At 40.1% G+C, this 19,786-nt stretch overlaps 1 protein-coding gene across 4 annotated transcripts in view; it reads right to left on the bottom strand.

Annotated features, from left to right (window-relative positions):
• Positions 1-11,694: 11,694 nt before the first annotated feature.
• The window catches only part of PRELID3A (PRELI domain containing 3A), an 11,779-nt gene continuing 3,687 nt past the window's right edge, over positions 11,695-19,786 (bottom strand). For 3 of the 4 annotated variants that reach the window (XM_014526069.2, XM_025192585.1, XM_014526067.2), the window contains one exon: positions 11,695-13,260. In XM_014526069.2, the coding sequence (XP_014381555.1) occupies positions 13,144-13,260 (117 nt within the window). In that variant the 3' untranslated portion in view covers positions 11,695-13,143. Of the gene's footprint in view, positions 13,261-17,923; positions 17,993-19,786 lie in introns of those variants that run through there. The other variant, XM_025192586.1, reaches the window with a different exon arrangement.

The following is a 19,786-nucleotide window of genomic DNA, read 5'->3' as shown; positions in this document are numbered from 1 at the left end:
TGAAATTTGGGATGACTGGGTCTCAGATTGGGAAGTGCTTCATTTTTTCTTTTACTTTTTAACACGCTTACAGAAAAGCCATCCTGGCTGTTTAAAAAAGTTCCAGTAATGTTACAATGTTAGTTAACATCACATGCTTTTTTGCACTTTTTATATGTTTGGAATGTTGTTTTGGTTTGCTTTTTTTAAATTAAAACAAAAGCAGAGCTTAGGCCATCATTTGGAGCTGGGTCATTTTGGTATTTAGAAAACAAAACTAACATAGCCAAGTTACTAATACTTGAAAATCAGCTACTGTATATACAGTAACTTTTTCATAAATTTTAATACCCAGAACCATATTTAATATCTATACAGCACTGTATTATAGAGTGACATAACAGAAAAGTTTGATCTATTTATTAACATTTCTATACTACAGATTGATGAGAGATACCTCAGAACTGCTCCAAAGTAGCTTATGTAATGTAACCAAGGTCAATTTTTCTTCAAAATCTAAATACATATTTTTAAAAAAATAGAATCTCTTAGCTAAATAGTACGCATTTTAAAAAAATCATTAGGGGCCAAATCTTCTCCCCAGACTTATAACAATTTTTTAAGGAAGGGTTCTGGCTTAATGGCTTGAGCCTGGCTTCTTCCGTCCACAAAACAATGTTAGAACCACTGTGTAACTACTGGTGCACTGTCCTTGCAGTGTGGAAGGGCAGCAGTGACTTGCTCATCTCTTCTGGAGCTGTATCAGATTCTGCCCTCACCTTGCACACAGCAGAACTATTTCAATTCCACTGTCAGCCTGGTCTCTCTGCCACCCCATATGTACAAGATTTCCCCTTTGAGGCATGTTGTCATGTTAAATTGTAAATTCCCAAACAGTTTGGGAGTTTTCTGTCATGCATTTAAGTTATTCCTGAGATGCATGGCCCAAGGACCCTCAAGCCCATCTTTATTTCCTTTTGATCACATTTATATAAAAGAGCTGTTTGCCTAACCACACAGCATGCTGAACTACTGCTAGGAATTTGACTGAAGCAGGTAGTAAGCATTGCAGCTGAGTCCCCATCATGAACTCTTCCTTTAAGATATAGAATAGTGCAGCTGGGATAGCCCTCTGTTTTGGGTTCTCAGACAGTGCACCTTGAACTGCAGGGTTTGGGCAAGATAAGTATGTTGACTTGCAGGAGGTGGGTAGCACAGAGCAGTTCACCTATAATGAGGAAGTAAAATTCTCCTCAGGTCAGGTGCTCACTCTTAGAAGTCACTGTCTTCAAATCAGGTGAGCTCTTTTTCCCTCTTGTTTCTGTGCCAAAACAAATCCCTGCATCCCTTCTATAATATGCCCAGCTGATGAGCACTTTTCAAGGAAGTGTATGCCATTTTGCTTTAAACACTGCTGTTCTGTTTACATTTTTCCTCCAGAAATGCTCCCATATACACAGCACAAACCTGAGAGAGCCCTTCTCATAGTCCCATGGCAAAAGTTGCAGGAACAAGATGTATGTTCCTTGGCATCTCTCAGGTCTCTGGCCTTCAGAGTATCCAGCATTACTTTTCTTTCTATTGAGAGCATTGCAGGGGTGGCAGAGACGCTGGCCCTGTAATGCCCTGGAGCCAGCATGCATGTGATAGAACCAGATTCCAGTTCTGAAGGCCCTTGATCATCCAGGAGAAGTGCCTCCCCCCGCTGTGTTCCCTTCTGCCAGTGAGTCTCCCTGTTCTCTCCCACATTAGTGCTGCTTCCCAGGGGCCTGATGCCATAGAGGAGAGTTAATGCTGCTGCTAGTGCTGTTATTTATTATTTACTCTGTGTGTTACTGTCGAATGTAGGAGCCCACAGCATGGATCAGGACCTCTTTGTGTTAGAAACCAGATAAGCACAGAACAGACTCACTGACTGCTGGCTTTTTGCACAGCAATCTGCTGTTACAGGAGGGCACTATGATGCAGTAGGTGGTAGCTCCCAGCCCTGCCTTGGCTGGCTTGTCTACCTAAGATCCTCTAGGGCTGTATAATGCACCATACACAACCTTTCAAAAGCACCTAGAAAGGGGAACCCTAGCCCAGACAACTGACACTCCCCTTTTTTCTTCCCCCACCATCATTATTCCCATCTGTACTGTAGAGAAATAGGCCCTGTACAATGTGCCAGCCGTTAACATGGCAAAGGCATGAGTAAGGAATGGGATTCTCTTGGTCATGTGAAGACGGAAGGACCTGGAACGATGTGCAATGAGTGACTTGCCTCTCACACCAGTGTCCCAAACCACCCTCCAAGTGGCAAGGATCAGTCCACTTTGCCTCCATACCTCTTGAAGCTGCCCATAGTGCCCTATTTATGGTTTGAATTTCATATCAGTATCAGAATATAAAAACAAAAGTCTGTAAATACTATATTTATTAATATTTAGAAAGCTGCCATCCCTTGAGCAATGGGAATTGACTTTCCCATGAAGATTTAAAAGAAAATTAGTCTTATTTATATGTATATTGACTATTATTTTATTAGACTTAAAGTTTTGTGCCTCTCAAGGTGAAACTTGGAGGCCTGCACTCTGTAGACATTTTTAAATTACTTTCTGTTTAAAAGAATGTGAGATTAGCACAGGGAGCTCATTTCCGGGTTTTAAATCTTTTATTTTTCTAACAGTGTTAATAAACCTAGGATTGTTTTAAGTGTATCATAGGAGACCCAAAGGGTTAAACAAAAAAAGAAGCAGCTGTTGACAGTGCAATGGTCTTGTATTTTGTATATGAACACAGTTGTTAAGAATTCAAAGCCAGCTCAGCCTTGCAAATAGCTGTGATGAAAATAGCAAGCAGGCCTTTTTTGCAGCCCTTTGTGTATAAACTCTAAACTTTCTAAACATTCATGGTGACAATATTGCTTATGGGTTTTTCATTAAGTCCTTTATTAAAAAAAACACATTAACTGGGGAAAATAAAATGCCTTTCCATCATAGCCTTTGTCTGTGTTAATTATTCATATGTAAACAATGGTAAAAGTCTTTCTATAAGTGCTTGTATAGTTTTGCAAAGGTCACATGGCTTTTTCTTTTGGCAAAGAAATGTGAATGAGACTGGATGAGTAACATCAGAGCACTTGCTGCATGAAAGGAAGGAAACATGACAAAGTATTCTTAGAATAGCAATAAAACTGTGTCATCTAAATCATTATGATTAGCATGCAGAAAAGGATTACCATTTCCAACCAAATCCCTTCTTTGATCAAAATGTTTCCATATCAAAAGCTAAAGATCTGTACATAATTTTGACTATTCCTATATGCATCATTTCTGAACTTTTCACACCCCACTGGCCTTTTTTGTGCTTATCTTCGATGTGCATTGTGTGAAAGGCACTAGGAAGCATTCAGAGATGACCAAGCAACCAATTGTTTTCTTCCCTCTTCAGCTCTAACTTTTCCTCTTAGTCACAATTTTATAGCCTGGTCCCATGGTTATTTATTGGATGCATGCTCTATAGTTAAAAAAAAAAAAAACAACAACAAAACTCCAGTTTTAAACTACCATGGTTTATGCCTTCATGCCTAAGCATATCTAGCAGTTCTGTGCACCTTTTCGGAATGTCTTCCTTATGATCTCAATCTCATTTGTTAAACAGTGACACCACATAGGGGGTAGGGAGCTGTACTTATGTATTCTAGTACTGCAGCATACAGATACTACCAGAAAATTACCTGTCATATCCATATTGAAAACATCATACTGATCTGTTTTTTGATTTGATATGTAAATACTTCAAGTTAATGAGGGGCTGGTGACTGTTGATTCTATGTAGTCTGTTATGATTTGGTGAATATGCTTTCAACCTGTCTGTTACACATGACTACAAACACATCCTAAGAAGAAAACAGCTGGAAAGTGGCACTGGACCAGTCCTATAAATTATAGAAATAGACCTTGATCCTCCTTTGGAGTGTAGCTTGTAAATAAAAGACAATTAGCATTGGCCTCATTACAGCATTATCAAGCCCTCCCTGAGGTGGGGAGACTTTGGAGCTAGATTTTTGGCTGTGTCTCACAGGAAATGTAGTCTGAAATGGGGTGAAAGGCTTGAGCTATGTAGGTTCATCGGGAACTGTGAAGAATGGGGGTGGAGAATACAAAGTCTGCTTGTATTCCCTGCATGGAGGGTATTCCCTGGGGGTTCCATAAATAGACAATGCTGAAGCCCTAGGTTCTGCCTTGGGTGAGTTACAGGAAGTCTGTGCTTCTATTTCCCAGTCTGTCAAATGGAGATAACAATGTGAACCACACTTAGTAAAGCACTTGGAAATCTATGAATGAAAAGCTGCAGTGTTATTGTAGCATTACCCTTTATTGCAAACTGTCTAGTTTTCTGTGTGAAACCCTATATCCAAAAAGACTAACAAATTAATGGAGCTCCATTTAATGAAAACTTAAAACCCTCACTTGCAAATTTAACAGCGAAGCCTAATTACTTATTTTTCCTGTGCTACAGCCATAGTTGAACCTCATTAGCTGTGGCTTGGAACTATTTTCAGTTACTTTTAAATGCTGGAATTGGGATAAGTAAAGTTCTCCCTCTTGGTGTTTTTATTTTTGATGGGCTGATATTGATAATACAGTCCTGGGAATTTGCAGCAGCTTTGGTAATAAACAGGCCACATGGCATGATCTGGTCTGTTTTAACCACCTTCACAGCCCTCCGTTCTAGGCCAGCCACCAATGGAAAGTAGAGCACTGTTAGGCCTTATTGCTCTGCTGCAGGGGTCTCTGCAGCAGCTGGAGATGACAAAGGTGGATAGACCTTGGCTAGTGGCCAATGTTATGCCATTGGAGAATTTCTGAGCGTGTTTTTCATTGGGCAGTTGGGGCTTTAAAGTAGTACAAAGCCACCTTAACAGACCAGAGATTCTGAACAGATTTCTAAAATATATTTTAGTTTATAAAACTTTTTAGATTTACAGTAAGACTCTCCTCGTACTGCACCTTTACTGTTTAGCAGAAGTTCTTTGTTTCAAAGTAGTTTCTCTTGTGGGGGCTTCCAAGCTGTCCTCAAATTTTTCATTGCACAACAGGCAAAATGTGTGCCACAAAGGTCTTCTATATACCTAAGAGTTGTCCCACGTTCTCTTGCTATTGGGCTAGCACCAAGGTGTCTCCACCAGTGGAAACACCTTCATAAAGCAGTCAATGGCTTTTTAACAGTGTGCCACCTAGATCAGAAAAGGAAAAAGTACTTGATCCTGTAGAGAAGACCAAATCTGATCTCAGACTGATACCAAGCAGAAGTTACTCCACTGAACTAAGTGGAGTTGTGTGTGCAAAAATATTCTGAGAAGAAAATCAGGCTGCAAGTGAATGTGGGTTGCATGTGGTGTGATAGAGCAAATTTGTCCTTTAAAAAAACATAAGTTTCCTGATCACAAAGATTTGTGAATTAGTTTTTAATTTAAAAGGCTACAATAAAGTATACTGATCAGTTAAAGCTAAGCAACAATCAAGTAATGAACAAAGAACATTTTGTGAACCAGTGTCTTTGCTTCTATGGTTTTGCACTTAAAGCTAATTCACAGAATGTTTAACTTGCAGTTCCTACTGTAGTCATGACAGCAAGCAAAGTCAGGTTTTTCAAGATGTCGATTGCTCAGCGGAACTGATCTTCAAGTGAGTGTTCCAGGAATAATGAGCTGAGCCTTGTTAATGAAAGAACGTCCCCGGTCTTGCATAAGAGATGCAGAGATGGTTTCTGAAGAATAGTCCTAAAGTAAATAAAGGGATTTAGTATAGCTTTTGGAAGCCATCCCCAATTTTAGATGTCCCTAACTTAGAAATGGAAAAAAACTACACAGAGGCAGTAAAAGTACAATAATAGGAGTAAAGCAAAGCAGGGAAAGACCTGCTTAGGTCATTAAAACCACAGGGACACATCCAGCATGAAGCTGATGTTTGCATTTTTGTTTCTTTGGTATATAATAGAAACAAATGATCTTACATTTTACACGCCTGTTAAGCCCTTTTAACAATTTGGCAGATGCTGAATTAATGGAGCACACATTGTGCTATGGTGCTTAAGAATCCAGTTACCACCAACTCCCTCATCACAGTGGCATGCTAAAAGTTAATATTAGTATAGCAGAAGCAGAAGAGGCATGGCAGCAAAGGCATTATTGGTCTGGCCACTGTAGGAATTTGCAGGGCCTAGTGTAGAATGGCCAGTGTCCCTCTTGCTGTGTTGTTTTCTTTCAAACATTTGTTTCCAAAGCATTTGATAAATAAATTTTAAGGGGGAGGGTGGAGCAGTTCTGAAGTAGATACCCCTATTAATACAAAAACTTTTGAACTAAATCCAAAGGGCCTTGCCAGCGCTGGGTGTTTGCGCCTGAGAAATAATACTTGATACTGCTCTTCCATTGGGAAACCTCAAGTGCTCAACAAACTCCCAAGGTCCAGATCTTGAGGCTAGGACCAGACCCAAGTAGCTGAGCAAAAAGGAAGAATTGAGGTAGAGCCCATTATAGGCCTTATTCCCACTCAGCAGCTGGGAGTGGTCTCCATCAAGGGGAGGCCCCTGTAGCAAATAGATCCTCTGGCTCATCTTTTGGAATTTCCTACAGTGCTATGAAAGATGTGCCATAGACAAGTGTCAGTTTGCTTCATGGTCTGCCCCTCAATGTACTGTGAGGGAGGTATTGTGCTCAGTGAAGAAAAAAAAGATGATTGACCCAAAGGCAAATGGGAAATTTGTGGCAGAGCTGGGAATTGAGTGCAGGTTTCCTAACGCACAGTCCCACGCTTGACAAGTAACCAATCTTCTTTCCAGCCCTCCAGATCAGGTAAAGGGCTGTATTTTGTTACTGGATAAACTGTTTCAGTTTTCTTCCACGTTCTCATCCACTACTTGTTGTTTGCTTTGTTCCAAGCAAGGGATTTAATTGAAAACTAGAAGCAAATAGACACTGAGAACAAAGACTGAAGCACCCTCAAACGTAACTTCTGCACATATGTTTGTGAGCCTTTGGTCTTGGAGCAGTATCAGGTCTAATACCTGTGAGGCTGGTTATCATTTCATCTCTTCAGGCCTATGGATGTTTGTATTTAATTTACTACTGTGCCTACTAATTTCACAATTGCATTTGATGATGTCTCCTGGGCCAAGCACACAGCTTGATGGCAGGCAGCCGACACCGCATGCACTGGGTGGGTTCCACCTTGGAGTGTGCAATGGGTATCTGATACTATTGGAAGGGGGTTAGAACTTGACTTTCCAAGGAAGAGCAGAATAAAGTATGGAGACTATCCCTCATATTTAATTTCATAGTGTAATAAAGCACAAATCTGCCTCCCAAAGCATTAACTTCTCTACTTTCTTTATCTTCCTGTGTGATGTCACTGTGCATGTACTTCTGTATGGCTTCTGATACACCAGAGCACTCAATTTAAAAACAAGAAAGGCAATAGCATTTTTCTGCTTGTTTTCCTGTTATGATTGAGAAATGCAGTTTCTTGTTTATGCATTACTAATAAATCTCTTTAAAAATGTGTATTGTATTGTCCCAGCTTTTCTGATGTAATATTGCCAGATCATCCCATTCTGCTCAACTGTTTAGGAATGGAGGCTTTCTGACTCCTGGGATAAAATGCTTAACTTCTGTTCATAGCTGTAGAGGTCCCTGTTGCAGACTTTAAACAGCTCCTGTGCAGAAAGGCAAGAAAGAAGAGCCTATACCTGTTTTTCTCCTTAGTAGTTTCTTCAACAGCTTGTGTTTATTAATGAACATTAACAATTAGATTCTTAATATTGGCCAGTGATAAGGATAAATGCCTTAACTTCTTGAAAACTACTTAGGAACAAAAAAAGTAGTGAAGGAGGATGGGCAAAAAGGAAAGGCAGTACACACCTGTATTGTTTGGAAAGAAGCTATTGCCCGATTCTCAACCTGTAATCTTAAGAAAAGCAGTGATTCATGAGCAAGGGGTTGGAATTGTAGCCCAGCATGGATTTGTAGAGTCCAGCTTTCCTGGTCATGTGACAGTTCCTTTTCACTAGGGGACATTTAAGCAAATACATGATAAAAAAACCTCCCTCCTGTGCCCTGGATACTGCATTAAGAGATAAGGCATGGTAAGCACTTCCTCATTACCAAATGAGGTGACAACTGAGGTTATCGATATTGATATCATTAAAAATAACCATTCCTTCCATTTGTTCTTCACTGAGTATGCAACTGTTTATAACTGCCATTAGGTCTGTGTTAGAGGGACAAAGTGCTTAAACCCCTGACCCCAAATAGACTTCAGATCTCTGGAGCAACCAAGAGACTGTCCAACCACCTTAAAAGTGCAGTGGATTGCAGCTTATGTCCCATTTGATCTTTGTACCCATTTATCCATTATATTGATCTTCAGCTGTGGGGGATAGGCACCCTACTATGTGGAAGTCCACTCTGGTGGATTCACAGCACTGTAAGAAGTGACAGGATACATGGTTAAAAATTAAAACATAATTCTGGAGTATTGCTAAGTAAACTTAAAAAAAAAAAAATCCCTCCCCCCCCCTCCACTCCAGCCCTACTCAGCTGTCCTCTCATCCACACAAATCATTTCTCCTACTTGTTCGAAAAGCTGATCTTACTACCTGTTGCTACAAACTCCACTAGTAAAGAACAGCTGCAGTGTACCAACTGTTTGACCAAACCCAGATGTCTGCACATGTATTTGTTTTTAGAAAGTTGAAACTGGTTTTCAACTAGTTCTGTGAAAGGGGTTGCCCACTTTGTAGCAAAAATGGGCTGATATCACTGGACTTGTTGCTGGGGGCAGGGGTTGTAACCACTATGAAACAACACAAAGACAACACACAATGGTTTGGTTTTGTTCGTAGTCTGTTATTGAGTTAGCACCGCAGATGTGCCCTGTGCCTTACAGATGGCAGTCCCCTGCCCTGAGGCGCTTACAGTCTGTTAGGTTTGCGAAGGTGAGACTCTACACATTGCTCTCTTCTTAGTAACAAGACTTTCAACCTTTTTTAAAACAAAAATAACTGCAAGATAAGCTAGCCCAACTCCCTCCAGTAATGTATTAGCATCAAGTAAATAATGTTCACGTGTTCTGTTTTATAACAGCGAAAATTATTCTTAACTAACTCATGCAGGAAGCAGGAGTCCTGTAGCTGGTTCCTTAAGTTATACTAGCTTGCTGACCACTCCTTCCCGTTTGGCTTAGGTTCTGTCTGTCTGTACAGGTCCCCATCAGTGGGAGTTTTCCCACATATATAACGGCTTACCTTGAAAGCCTGGTGCAGCTGTTGTATGCATTGTGAATAACCTTCAGAAAAATGTATGTTCTGACCGGTCAATGACTACACACAAACATCCATACATTCAACTGACAGAAATGTATTAAATTACAGAATTTGCAGCTAACACCAGTACTGCTTCAGTGACAAATTCTTAAGACTTGGACTTTGTCTTAAGTGTCATCGCTAAGCTCACTTTAAGGCATTAAAAATCCCTTGGTGTGATACAAGGTGTTAAATCTGCATTGACTACATCATTATTGTAGTGTAGACTATTTTAGAACAAGACCCATTTAAAAAAACCCTCATGATGCAAGATCACAGCATTTCCATTTAAAACTAAATCTAATCACCTCTGAGTCAGCCATAGTCTAGGCTAAGCAAAAGCTTTCAGTCTCTCTCTCAGAACCATATCCAAGTCATGTTTGCTTTTACTCTGCCTTATTTTAAAAGCAAGTTTCTTCCTGTAACAGGTTGTTTCTGCAGTGCCTGGGCCCACATCAACAGACTAGCGCTTGCCCCTGAAATATGACATCTCAAAGTTAGCAAGTGCACCCCTGTGGACAGTTGCACTACTAGAAGGACCTAGTTTCAGGACCGTTAGGATACAATTTAATTCAGAGATGCATTTGTATCCCAGACTGACAAAGGAAGAGCAGTACAGGAAACAATAGTTACAGCTCTAGTGAGAAGCCTAGTCTAGCTGGAGATGGGAAGGAAATTACTGGGGAGTGGGACAGAGACCAGTGGACACCTATCCAAGAGACGTGATATACAACTAACAGCAACTACAGTGCTCACCATATGGCCCTTCTGCACCTTGGGCTTGTACAACTGCTGATGATGACAAGAGAAGGAACAGACTGAAAGGGCAGGGTATGCCGAGGACCATCCAATCAGTCTGCCCAGCTTGGCACCTGGAACAGACTTAAAACAGCTAAGGCTGAAGGGCGATCTGTTGCTCTTGGGTCCCAAATACATATACAACTGTATGGAGAGCAATTCCAGAGCACAGAAAGGGAAGCAGAAGCTTACTCCTACCAGCAAAGTAGATACAGGTGTGTCATCTTTGGAGGCAATTCTGTACCTGAGAAAGTTTCACAGGTTAAATTGAAGAGAGAAAAAGCAGAAGCAGTGACTGTTGGCCACAATGGAGTGGGGAGGGTGGTTGGGAGACACTGAAAAACCTTGAACATCTTAAGGAACAGCCGTCCCTGGCAGCAGAGACCAGAAGCAGGTAGGGTCCATTCTCCTTCCCCCAGTGTAGCTAGGTCTGCAGGCAGGGCCTGCGGGTCCAAAGGAAGGAGTGTCAACAGAAGTCTAGAGTTGCAGCAACCAGGAAAGAGCTACAACATGGAACTACTTGGACCAGAAGAACAACCTAGCAGAGGATGCAGGCAGCTGCTAGAAAGCTCTGGAGTGGCTCAGCTACACAGGAGCTAGGAGTAAACTGCTGCGAACTACGATAGACACTGCTGTAGAACTATAGGCCAATTTTTGGGAAAGGGACCTGCAGTAATAAAGGGAAAAACATTCAGAAAAACCCATTATAACTGGTCTGGATAAAGTAAAGCTCTAAACCAGCCTATAGCCTGCCCTGAACCAGGACTAGGAGGAGGCTAGGAGAGCTGGCAGGAGGCAGACTGGGACATCTCAGAGCCCCAGAAAAGTAGTAAGTGGTAGCTAGCCATGTTGCTAGCTGCATCCTAACTGTGGGACTCCTTAAGCAACAGTAATTCATGTTTAATATAGCAGCTGTCTAGACAATCCTTGCAATGCACCTATTTGATACATGGATGCTCAGCTAATTGCAAGGGACTGAAAACACCCTAAGATCTGATTGTTTACCACCAGCAAGATGTATGTATTGGAATGTTGTACCACAGCTTTCCCAGCAGTCACCTGCTTCATGTCTCAATCATTTGTACCAGGCTGCCATGACAGACTGGAATTTGTAACATTTCTCTGTGCTCTTCCCCAGGAAATGACATCATGCATCTCTGAAAGCCAGAGACAACGGACTTGTCTTAACTTGCATAGCGCTATTATATTTAATTCTGAAAGCTGTTATTTGGAGGATACGCTGTCAAGCCTTAGTTCCAAGCATCTGCAACACACAGGAAACCCTTCCCATCCACATAAAGAGACATGTTTGCTGAATTTAAAAAACAAACAACCCCCCAACCATACCACAGAAATAAATTGGCTCTTTAGGATGATACCTTTTGATACAGTTCTAATTTATACTTGTATTTTAAAAGCCAGCAATTTAGGCATTGGTACAGTTACCTATATTTATTGGTTAGTTTCCCCCAACATAACATTTTCAGGTACCCAAAATCAAAGCAAATCAAACAATAATTCCATCTCTTGTCTGTTATTTAAAAAAAATTGTGGAAATCCAGCTCAAAATCGACTTCCAAAACCATTTATTTTCTGCTTGCGCAAGAAAACAGCTCTTCAGAACACTGTTCCTTTGGTCTGTGCACAGAAAAACTCAGAAAACCCACAAACACATCTATTTTCACTTAAAGGTTGCATCCAAAACTTTCAGTACTTTCACAACATGTTCATCTTCTTGTGTCCGTTTAAAAACAAGCTGATACTGTGTAACAATTCTGGATTTCATACTTTCTGCAAGGCTATTTAACTTGTTTTTTCTATTATTTTACTCTGTGAAATGCATTAATTCCTTGTTCTGACAGTGAAAAACTTAAACGTTTAAATGAGCCTAAAAAAGATTATTTGTGCCAACATGACCAAATTATGTTAAAAATGTTACTTAAAAAAAACTAAATAGAGAACCAGTGATGGCTTATGGAAAGCTCTGGAAAAAAAGAAGCCAATTTGGCCTCTAATTTTCAGTAGTATTTTATTAGAACTAAAGAGTTACAAGAAAAATAACACATTACTCTTAGAGTTGGTCTCAGTTTCCTGCTGATTCTTCAGATGATTGCTTTTATTTGTGACATCAGATTTGCATCTATAGTTATGATCTGAAGTGCAGAATAGGGACCCATGAAGCAGTAAAAGATATTCTTCAAAACCTCCGCATTAAAAGAATGGAGTGAACTTTTATCCAGTGCTTTCCGAGAGACATCAGTTGCTCTTTTTTAAACACAGAAAACCCTAGAGCCACTGAATAATAAATATGAAAATAAATTAAGTCCTCAATCCCCCAGTAAAGCTACAAAGATAGTTATTATAGTTAAGATTATTCATGACTATAAAAATCTGCATTTGGATACAAAATATCCAAGAGGTAAGTATGTTTTTTGTTCAGACACTGCATTTAACAATGCAAGTTAGTGCCATCATGCAAGATGCAGCTTAGGTGTCCCAAGTAAACACCTCTGTCATTCTACAAAGTGTCACGCTCTCCTCCTTACATTTCCACTTAGCCATAAGAGACTATCAAACAGTGAAAATGGGAACAACAGTCAGTGCTTTTTGTACCCACCTACCCTCCACATGGCACTAGTTGCTCCCTTTAAAAAAAAAAGAAAAGGGTGGAGGCTCAAATACACCAAAACTTTCAAACTGAGGGTATCAAATGGAAAAAAAGCCTCCTCTATAAAAGGTACACCTTACCATTTTTTTTTATTTAAAAAACTGCCAAAGATTCTGTTTCAGTTGTCTGGAGGGCACAAAATAAAGAGACTAACTTGAACTTCTCTACTTATATCTTCAATGGATTCTAAAGCAGCTGTGTGGAGGCTGGAGATACCCAACATTCATTTTTCAAGTTCTTTTGTATCTAATGTTCATATACAAAAAGTGATGGTGGCTCAGTCTTGGAGGAGGCCTAGGGAAGAGTTCATAGAATAGAGCTGTTTGTCACAGCTCTTCAGTGCTGTGGCCTCAATTCTCTGTTGATGCTGCTGCCATTGCGGATTTCATGCTCTCCCGTGTTGAGAGTTTCAGTTCCTCAAACTCGGTGTTTAGTTTGTTGATCACCCATTCCAGAGCATCTCGGCCCTGTCAGAAGAGAACGTAAGAGTTTAGTATCAAAATGTCTGCAGCGACACTATTCAAGAGAAAACTTCCATATCTTTCCTCTGTCAGACGCCAGAATTGTGCTATAGGAAACCAGTTTGGCGTTATACATTGAGGTTTTATAATAGCCTCATCCTGAATCTTCATTGCAAAAAAGTGTTTCCATAACACTCATGTGCAAGAAGAAGTCAAGGTAGTACTGAAATGCAAACACTTAAAAGCACATTTAAATTCAAGACTCTCTCCCCCTCTGTTTTCACTATTCCTATTAATGCAGGAAGGACAGCATGTGTATGGATGGAGCTAGATTTTATTCTAGATGATAGAGTGATTAACTACATGAGAACTGGAGACTTTATTAAAAACCGGAGCTAGAAAGAACAATGCTGCTCTTACAGGTTGACTCATTGGTAGCAGTTAAGGGGAATACCTCCATGTCTCCACATCCCAACACACATTCTAGTTGCCAGCTGCATAAATCTGACCTATGGTGACTAGGAGAGGAAGGGTTAACTATCACGTTCTGTTTCCTCCTTCAGAGCATCTCTTCAGCACAAAAATCAGACTAAATGAAAGACTGATCACATGACTCAGTTTTCTGCCAAGGCACTGCCCTGGCTCCCTCCCACTCCTGGAATGTGTAGTCTACTTAGGTCATCGAGAAAATAAAGGGCTATGAATAAGTGCAATTAACAAGAGCCTATCACTTCTATGAAGTCACCAGAATGTGCCTCTGCTCAAGTTTACAAATTCATGCAACTACAGATCTTCTGTGAAGCACTTATGTAGGATGTGAACAATGCTCTTGCTCTTACTGTAGCCTAAGCTTTAGAAATGAGAAAATGCACAAAAATTAAGGAACTAAAGTTGTTCTCAACAGAGATGGGAGTGTTAAAAAACATGTTCACTCAGGATGAGAAGCTGTTCACAGACAAGCAGGCTGGCCTGGGGAAGTGCTGGTTGCTTCTTCAGAGGGGAGAAGGAAAAGCCATAGAATATCCCAAGGACCACTGCCTCATGAACAGCAAACTTGGGAATCAAGTAAGAGAAAAGTAGTGAGGAAACTCAGGGCCTAAACTATGACCAGAAGAGCCCTGGAGGCAACAGCACCACCCTGCAAGGAGGTGGGTGAGCCAATTTTGAGGGCAGAATTAACTGACAAAATTAAATTGGAGGACAGAAGTGATTTTTCCAGTGATTCTTCTCCAGTGAAGAAATAATTAAAAGATCCATGGAGGGAAGTTTGATAGGCATGACTTTGGTGGGGCACACATTGGCAGATTTTTTCAACCTGGTCTAATGAACCTAATCTTCTGTCAAGTTAAATACCAGAAGGTTTCAAATGCTCTGGAAGACAGGGGCAAGACCACGCTAGTTTCTGAAATAAAACTGTTGCCCTCACAAAGAAATCCTCTACAGAACCCTGACCTTTACTTATGCTGTCATTTCCAGTTCTTGCCAAATAACTCTGCCTTCCCACCTATATACAGGTTCTTTAAGCTAGATAAAAAGCAATTAGCAAATGCACAAATGCCTTCTGATAAGGGGAGGAACTGACAATAGCAGAACACAGAATGGTACCCAAATGAGTAGAAATTAGATAACTAGGTTCTTCACACTAAGAACCACCTATCCACAAAAACCCTCAAGTGCTCAAAACCCATAGAAATACAGTCATTCAAGACCCTGAAACAGACCAGTAACACCTGACAGCAGCAAGCACATCTTTGACCTACAAGGGAAATGTGTTCTCTTGTAGTAGCATTATCACTGATACCTTTGTCCAAAATCCAGTTACCATTTACTATCATTTGTGTGAAATGGACAGTTCAAGATATACTTACACAAATGCTCTCTACTGAATTCATGTGTCATTAGCGTCACTAACTGCAATGCATGCAAAAACCTGAAAGGTTAGGCAAGGATACTGAGGCAAAGAGGATGTTAAACAATGCCCTCACTAACTGAAGGATACTTATTCTCCCATCTCCACTTCCCCAGCTGCTGGATATTGGAATGATTCTACACCGAAATAAAGACTTTGCAAACCACTGAGAAATGCAACTCAGCTCAGTCTTTTTTATGTCAGTAACATACACAACACAGTTGTAAGACCCTGTTTTCAGACTGTGGACTCTAGCCTGGCTGAATAAATTTAGTTTTGAAATAGTATTTTTATCTTTCTTCAGAGCAAAGAACATGTCAAGTTTAGAAAATGAAGAGTCCCTTTTACCGACTTTTCAAGTTTCTGTGTTAGGATAATAGTCACAGGAGGCTGGGCTCTGCCTCCATGTTGGCTGATAGCCCCTAACCCAAAGAGCTGTTGAAGTATTTTTTGAAACCAGAAAACCCATCTAATAAAAACATCATTCTTAGTCCAAGACCAAGCAGGAGAAAATTCATTCACTGCATAAGATCACATGAGTAGTCCATCCACAGTTTGGAAGCCAGGATATAGATTACAGCCCGATGCAATATTCTCAATCTGCATAATGTTACACTTGGTAGTTTTGAGTCCAATTACCAATACACCCTGTGCCCTTCTGCTTCCCTGATATTTAGATTGTTTTGGGTTAGCCCATTCTTCCTTCACTTCCCATTCACCCTCCCCTTCCTCTCTTTACATGCCTCTATCTCTTTGGTTTCAGTTTGCTGCTGCTGCCACTAGCATATTTTTTCACTTGGCTTACTAGAGCCAGACTTTTGCAGACTATGGCACACAACAAGAAATACAAATGAATGTTCACATATTAGTGCCCCTAACTGAGCAGAGTGCTGTCAGAGACTGAAAAGTCTCTTTTGATTATTCAGTTAATATGATATAGATGTCACAAGAATCCAATTAAAAGGTTTATTTCTTAAGTTGGTGTCCATCCCCTTAATTAGAGGCAGCAATATAAGGTACTGAAAAAGTGGCAATTTAAATGCTAATCACCTTAAAGCCTAATCACATGAAGATTATACTTGAATTAGTCAAAAAGCAGACAACACTTTGAGCGGAATTCCTGCATTACAGAAGACTACCACCAGTCTTTCCATAAGTGACTAGGCCATGATCTAAAGCCAGTTTTCAGTTTGTTAATTTTCAAGCAACTTCCTTAAGTGAAAAGGTGTTTTCTTCTTCTCTAGAAAACTATTTACATCCAGGTAAGCCTGGTGACTCAACCCAGCCCTACTACTTTGCAACTAGAAATTAACACGTCATGGTGGAATGGAAAGGTTCAGAAAAAATTCTGCCCTGGAATTTAAGTGGTTTAAAAGCTCCACAATTACAGTTTCTTTCATAATTAAAGATCTGGGCAATTTTGCTCAGTAAGAAGAAACAATCTGACAGAGGACTAGTTTACAGAGTTTCACAATTTATATAACCAACACAATGCTATTTTAATTTCTATATACGATGCTGATTAAAGCAAGCACATTCATAACCAAGCATGCACATTGCATTAACCCAGTACTACATATTTTGGCATTATATGCATTCAATAGTATGTCAGAAACTGGGTATGAACATTTGTTAATAAGTTTTAGGTCACAAGTCAAGGCTGGCTGCTCCAGCTAAAGTTTTTGGAGAATATAAAGCTTCAACTATTTGTCCAAGTCATGATAATTTGGTGAGACAGAAACTTGAAAGCACACAGCCATCATTTTCTAAGTTATATACGCACACCCCAGCATAATGATAGAGAATAAGAGCAATGAAAATGGTTTGGGGATTTTGTCAGTGGAAGTTTTAAAGTTTTTCAATACAGGAATGACGGAGACAAGTTAGACTGGCTAATAGAATGAAAAGCTGGGGGGGACATTTACCGTTCAGTACAAATATATAGCGAAGAAAGCTGCACTCGTTTCCCTCAGCCCTGAAGTTAAGTTTCATGACCATCATGTTTAGGGGTGGCAATTAATCTGTAAACAGCAATAAACTAGAAACCAATGCAAGATATACAGAATTATTGAAATATTTTACTTGCTCTTACAGTAATGTGCAAACTTCCGCAACAAACTCCCACTTAAATTGTAAAGGTCAATTCTAGCAACTCTCTCTCTCAAGAATGCAAACAATTCTAGTCAGGGAGGATAAATCAAGCAGCAGTACTTTGAAAAAGCAAAAAATAAATTAAAAAATCCATAACAAAAACCCATAAAAACCCCCTACCCTGGTCAGGCCACCCCTATTATGAGATACCTATCCCAATCCTTTTAACTGTATAGTTCTAGTCCCTCTTCATAATGGCAACTCCATTAACCAGTTTGTTTATTCTCCATAGAAACTACCTTAACTGCAGTGAAACCAAAGGAATTAAATTAGGCATGGTGGAGCCTCAGTAACAAATTCACATGCATGAGTACCTGCAGTAAACATGCTACTATCTTGTGTGTGTAAGCAGTCACTGTATCCAGTCTTTCCAGTGATACAGGGGATGGAATAACTGATCCTTTCAGGTCTTATTCAGCATCTCTGACTATTCTAATAAACATGTTTGCCATTCCTGTATGTAATGTGTTTATACACAATGTGCATGCAAGTTAATTCTGATAGAGATCACATCACAACAGTCCATGCACACATTTGCTAGAAAGCTGAAATGCTGTACCGAAAAAAAAAAAGAATACTGGAGTTACCACTAGTTAGTATAAGCTGCAGTTGTAGAAAAGCCTGCTAGCTTAGGGCGCTTTCAGAATTTTGAATTATCCACTCAATAGCATCCCACCCCTAGAGTAACACAAAAAAGATTGATAACATAGCACAAGATTCTTCTATCATCATTGCAGTATTCAAGCACCAGATCTGCAGTCTCAGTACTTAGGAACAAAATTCAACATTTATTTTAGCATCTGAAGAAAGAACAGGAAATGCTTTTTTCCCCAGCAACTTTTTCTGTTTTCAAAATCCTGCTCAGACAGAAACACAGCACTGTGTTTCTGTGATCACCAACTCCTCTAAGGTAGAACAGTCTGTTAGCAGTCAAAGGGCTGAAAACAGCAGACAAAATTCCTGCCAAGTTCAGCCTCCATGAATGAATTCAGCTGCAGCAAGATGAACACAGAAGTGCTGTTTCTTTGTAATAAGTTGGTCTAAACAGAAGGTGTCCTCCCTTACAAGGGAAGAAGAAAGAAAACAATTAAGACAAGCTCTCCACAATGGGGCAGTAGGAATATTTATGCCGTTCTTAGGGAGTCAAGAAATTATGACTTGGAAGGGTGAAGGGAGAGAGCAAAAGGTAGAATAACGCTTGCCTGCTTGACCTCATCATTTTAAGTAGATTGGCTCCTGGCCTTTTCTATAGCTGTACTTTAGTTAGGACTGGCCTTTTCTTTTAAAACAAAGCTGCTGATGCACCAGGGATTTAACTTCAATCAAGAGTCATGGGACAGTAAGATCAGACATGTTCCCCTCTCATAGTGGAATTGGGAGGAGTCCAGAGAGTGATGACGTTTAAGAGGAAGGAATATTCATGCAAAGCTGCCATTTTAAAAAGAGACAACCTGTGCCATTATAGCCCAGCCAGACAGTTCTTTCCCCCAGCTGCTGTCTCTCTGCCCAGCTCCTAGTGTTCATTCACTTACTCCACATCCTTCCTAAACACTAAATACATTTTTTGTCAGTCCTTCACTTCAAATGCTTTATAGTAACTTTGCTCCCCTTCCTTGGTGAAATGCTTTGACCCCTCATTTTTCCTCCCTTAAATGGCCATTCTTGTTCACAAGAGTATGTCTGTCAATAATGCACTTCAAAATGGCTAGAGCAGCAATGCCAGTGACCTCTTGCATTTGGAGACAAGGGCTGAGATGCATCCCTCTTCTTGCCATCTCTGGGAGTAAAACTGACCTTGAACAGTTCCCTGCCCTGTCTGTGCACCAAACCTGACCCAGGATCATCTGCCATTGCTCCTTCCCTGAGTTTGTTTTCCCCATCCTTGCAATGTGCTAAACTGCTCCAGGGGCCTCAGAGCAGAATACATTCTACAAAATATACCTGAGCATGGTTTTATGACGAACTCTACTTCACAGGATAAACAAATTGGGAGGGTTACTGATAACAGCTGGCATACGAACTAGCCAACATCCCTCCTCTTACACAAGGACTGTTTAGTCTTTGTACAGAAACTGCTTCTATTGCATTATTCTAGATGCTTTCAAGTCATAAACAGAAGTTAGAACATAATGGTGCACAAGAATTAAATCAAATAAAACTGAAATAAGCAGTGCAACCAACGCAAAAAGTGCATTAATGAATTAACTTGCTACTCAGCCTTTGTGTCTTCCCTAGTAGCCATTTTTAACACTGAACAGAAACAAGCATTTAAGAGCTCCATGGAATAACAGCTTGTCAACTGCTGGCATACACATGCTTAGTTATAAGATTTTTATTTTTTTTTTTAAACGCAGCTCTGCATGTGCCATGTTACTTATTCTCCATGATGTTTATGCTAACAAGAGCAACAAGGATTTAGTATTTTAATATTGTACATGCTGAGTATTTATCCCTGTAAGTTATCCTCTACCT

Source organism: Alligator sinensis, unplaced genomic scaffold (genome assembly GCF_000455745.1).
Source record: "Alligator sinensis unplaced genomic scaffold, ASM45574v1 scaffold1143_1, whole genome shotgun sequence".
In the NCBI taxonomy this organism is placed as follows: domain Eukaryota; kingdom Metazoa; phylum Chordata; order Crocodylia; family Alligatoridae; genus Alligator; species Alligator sinensis.
This window is presented reverse-complemented; position numbering and strand designations above follow the sequence as displayed.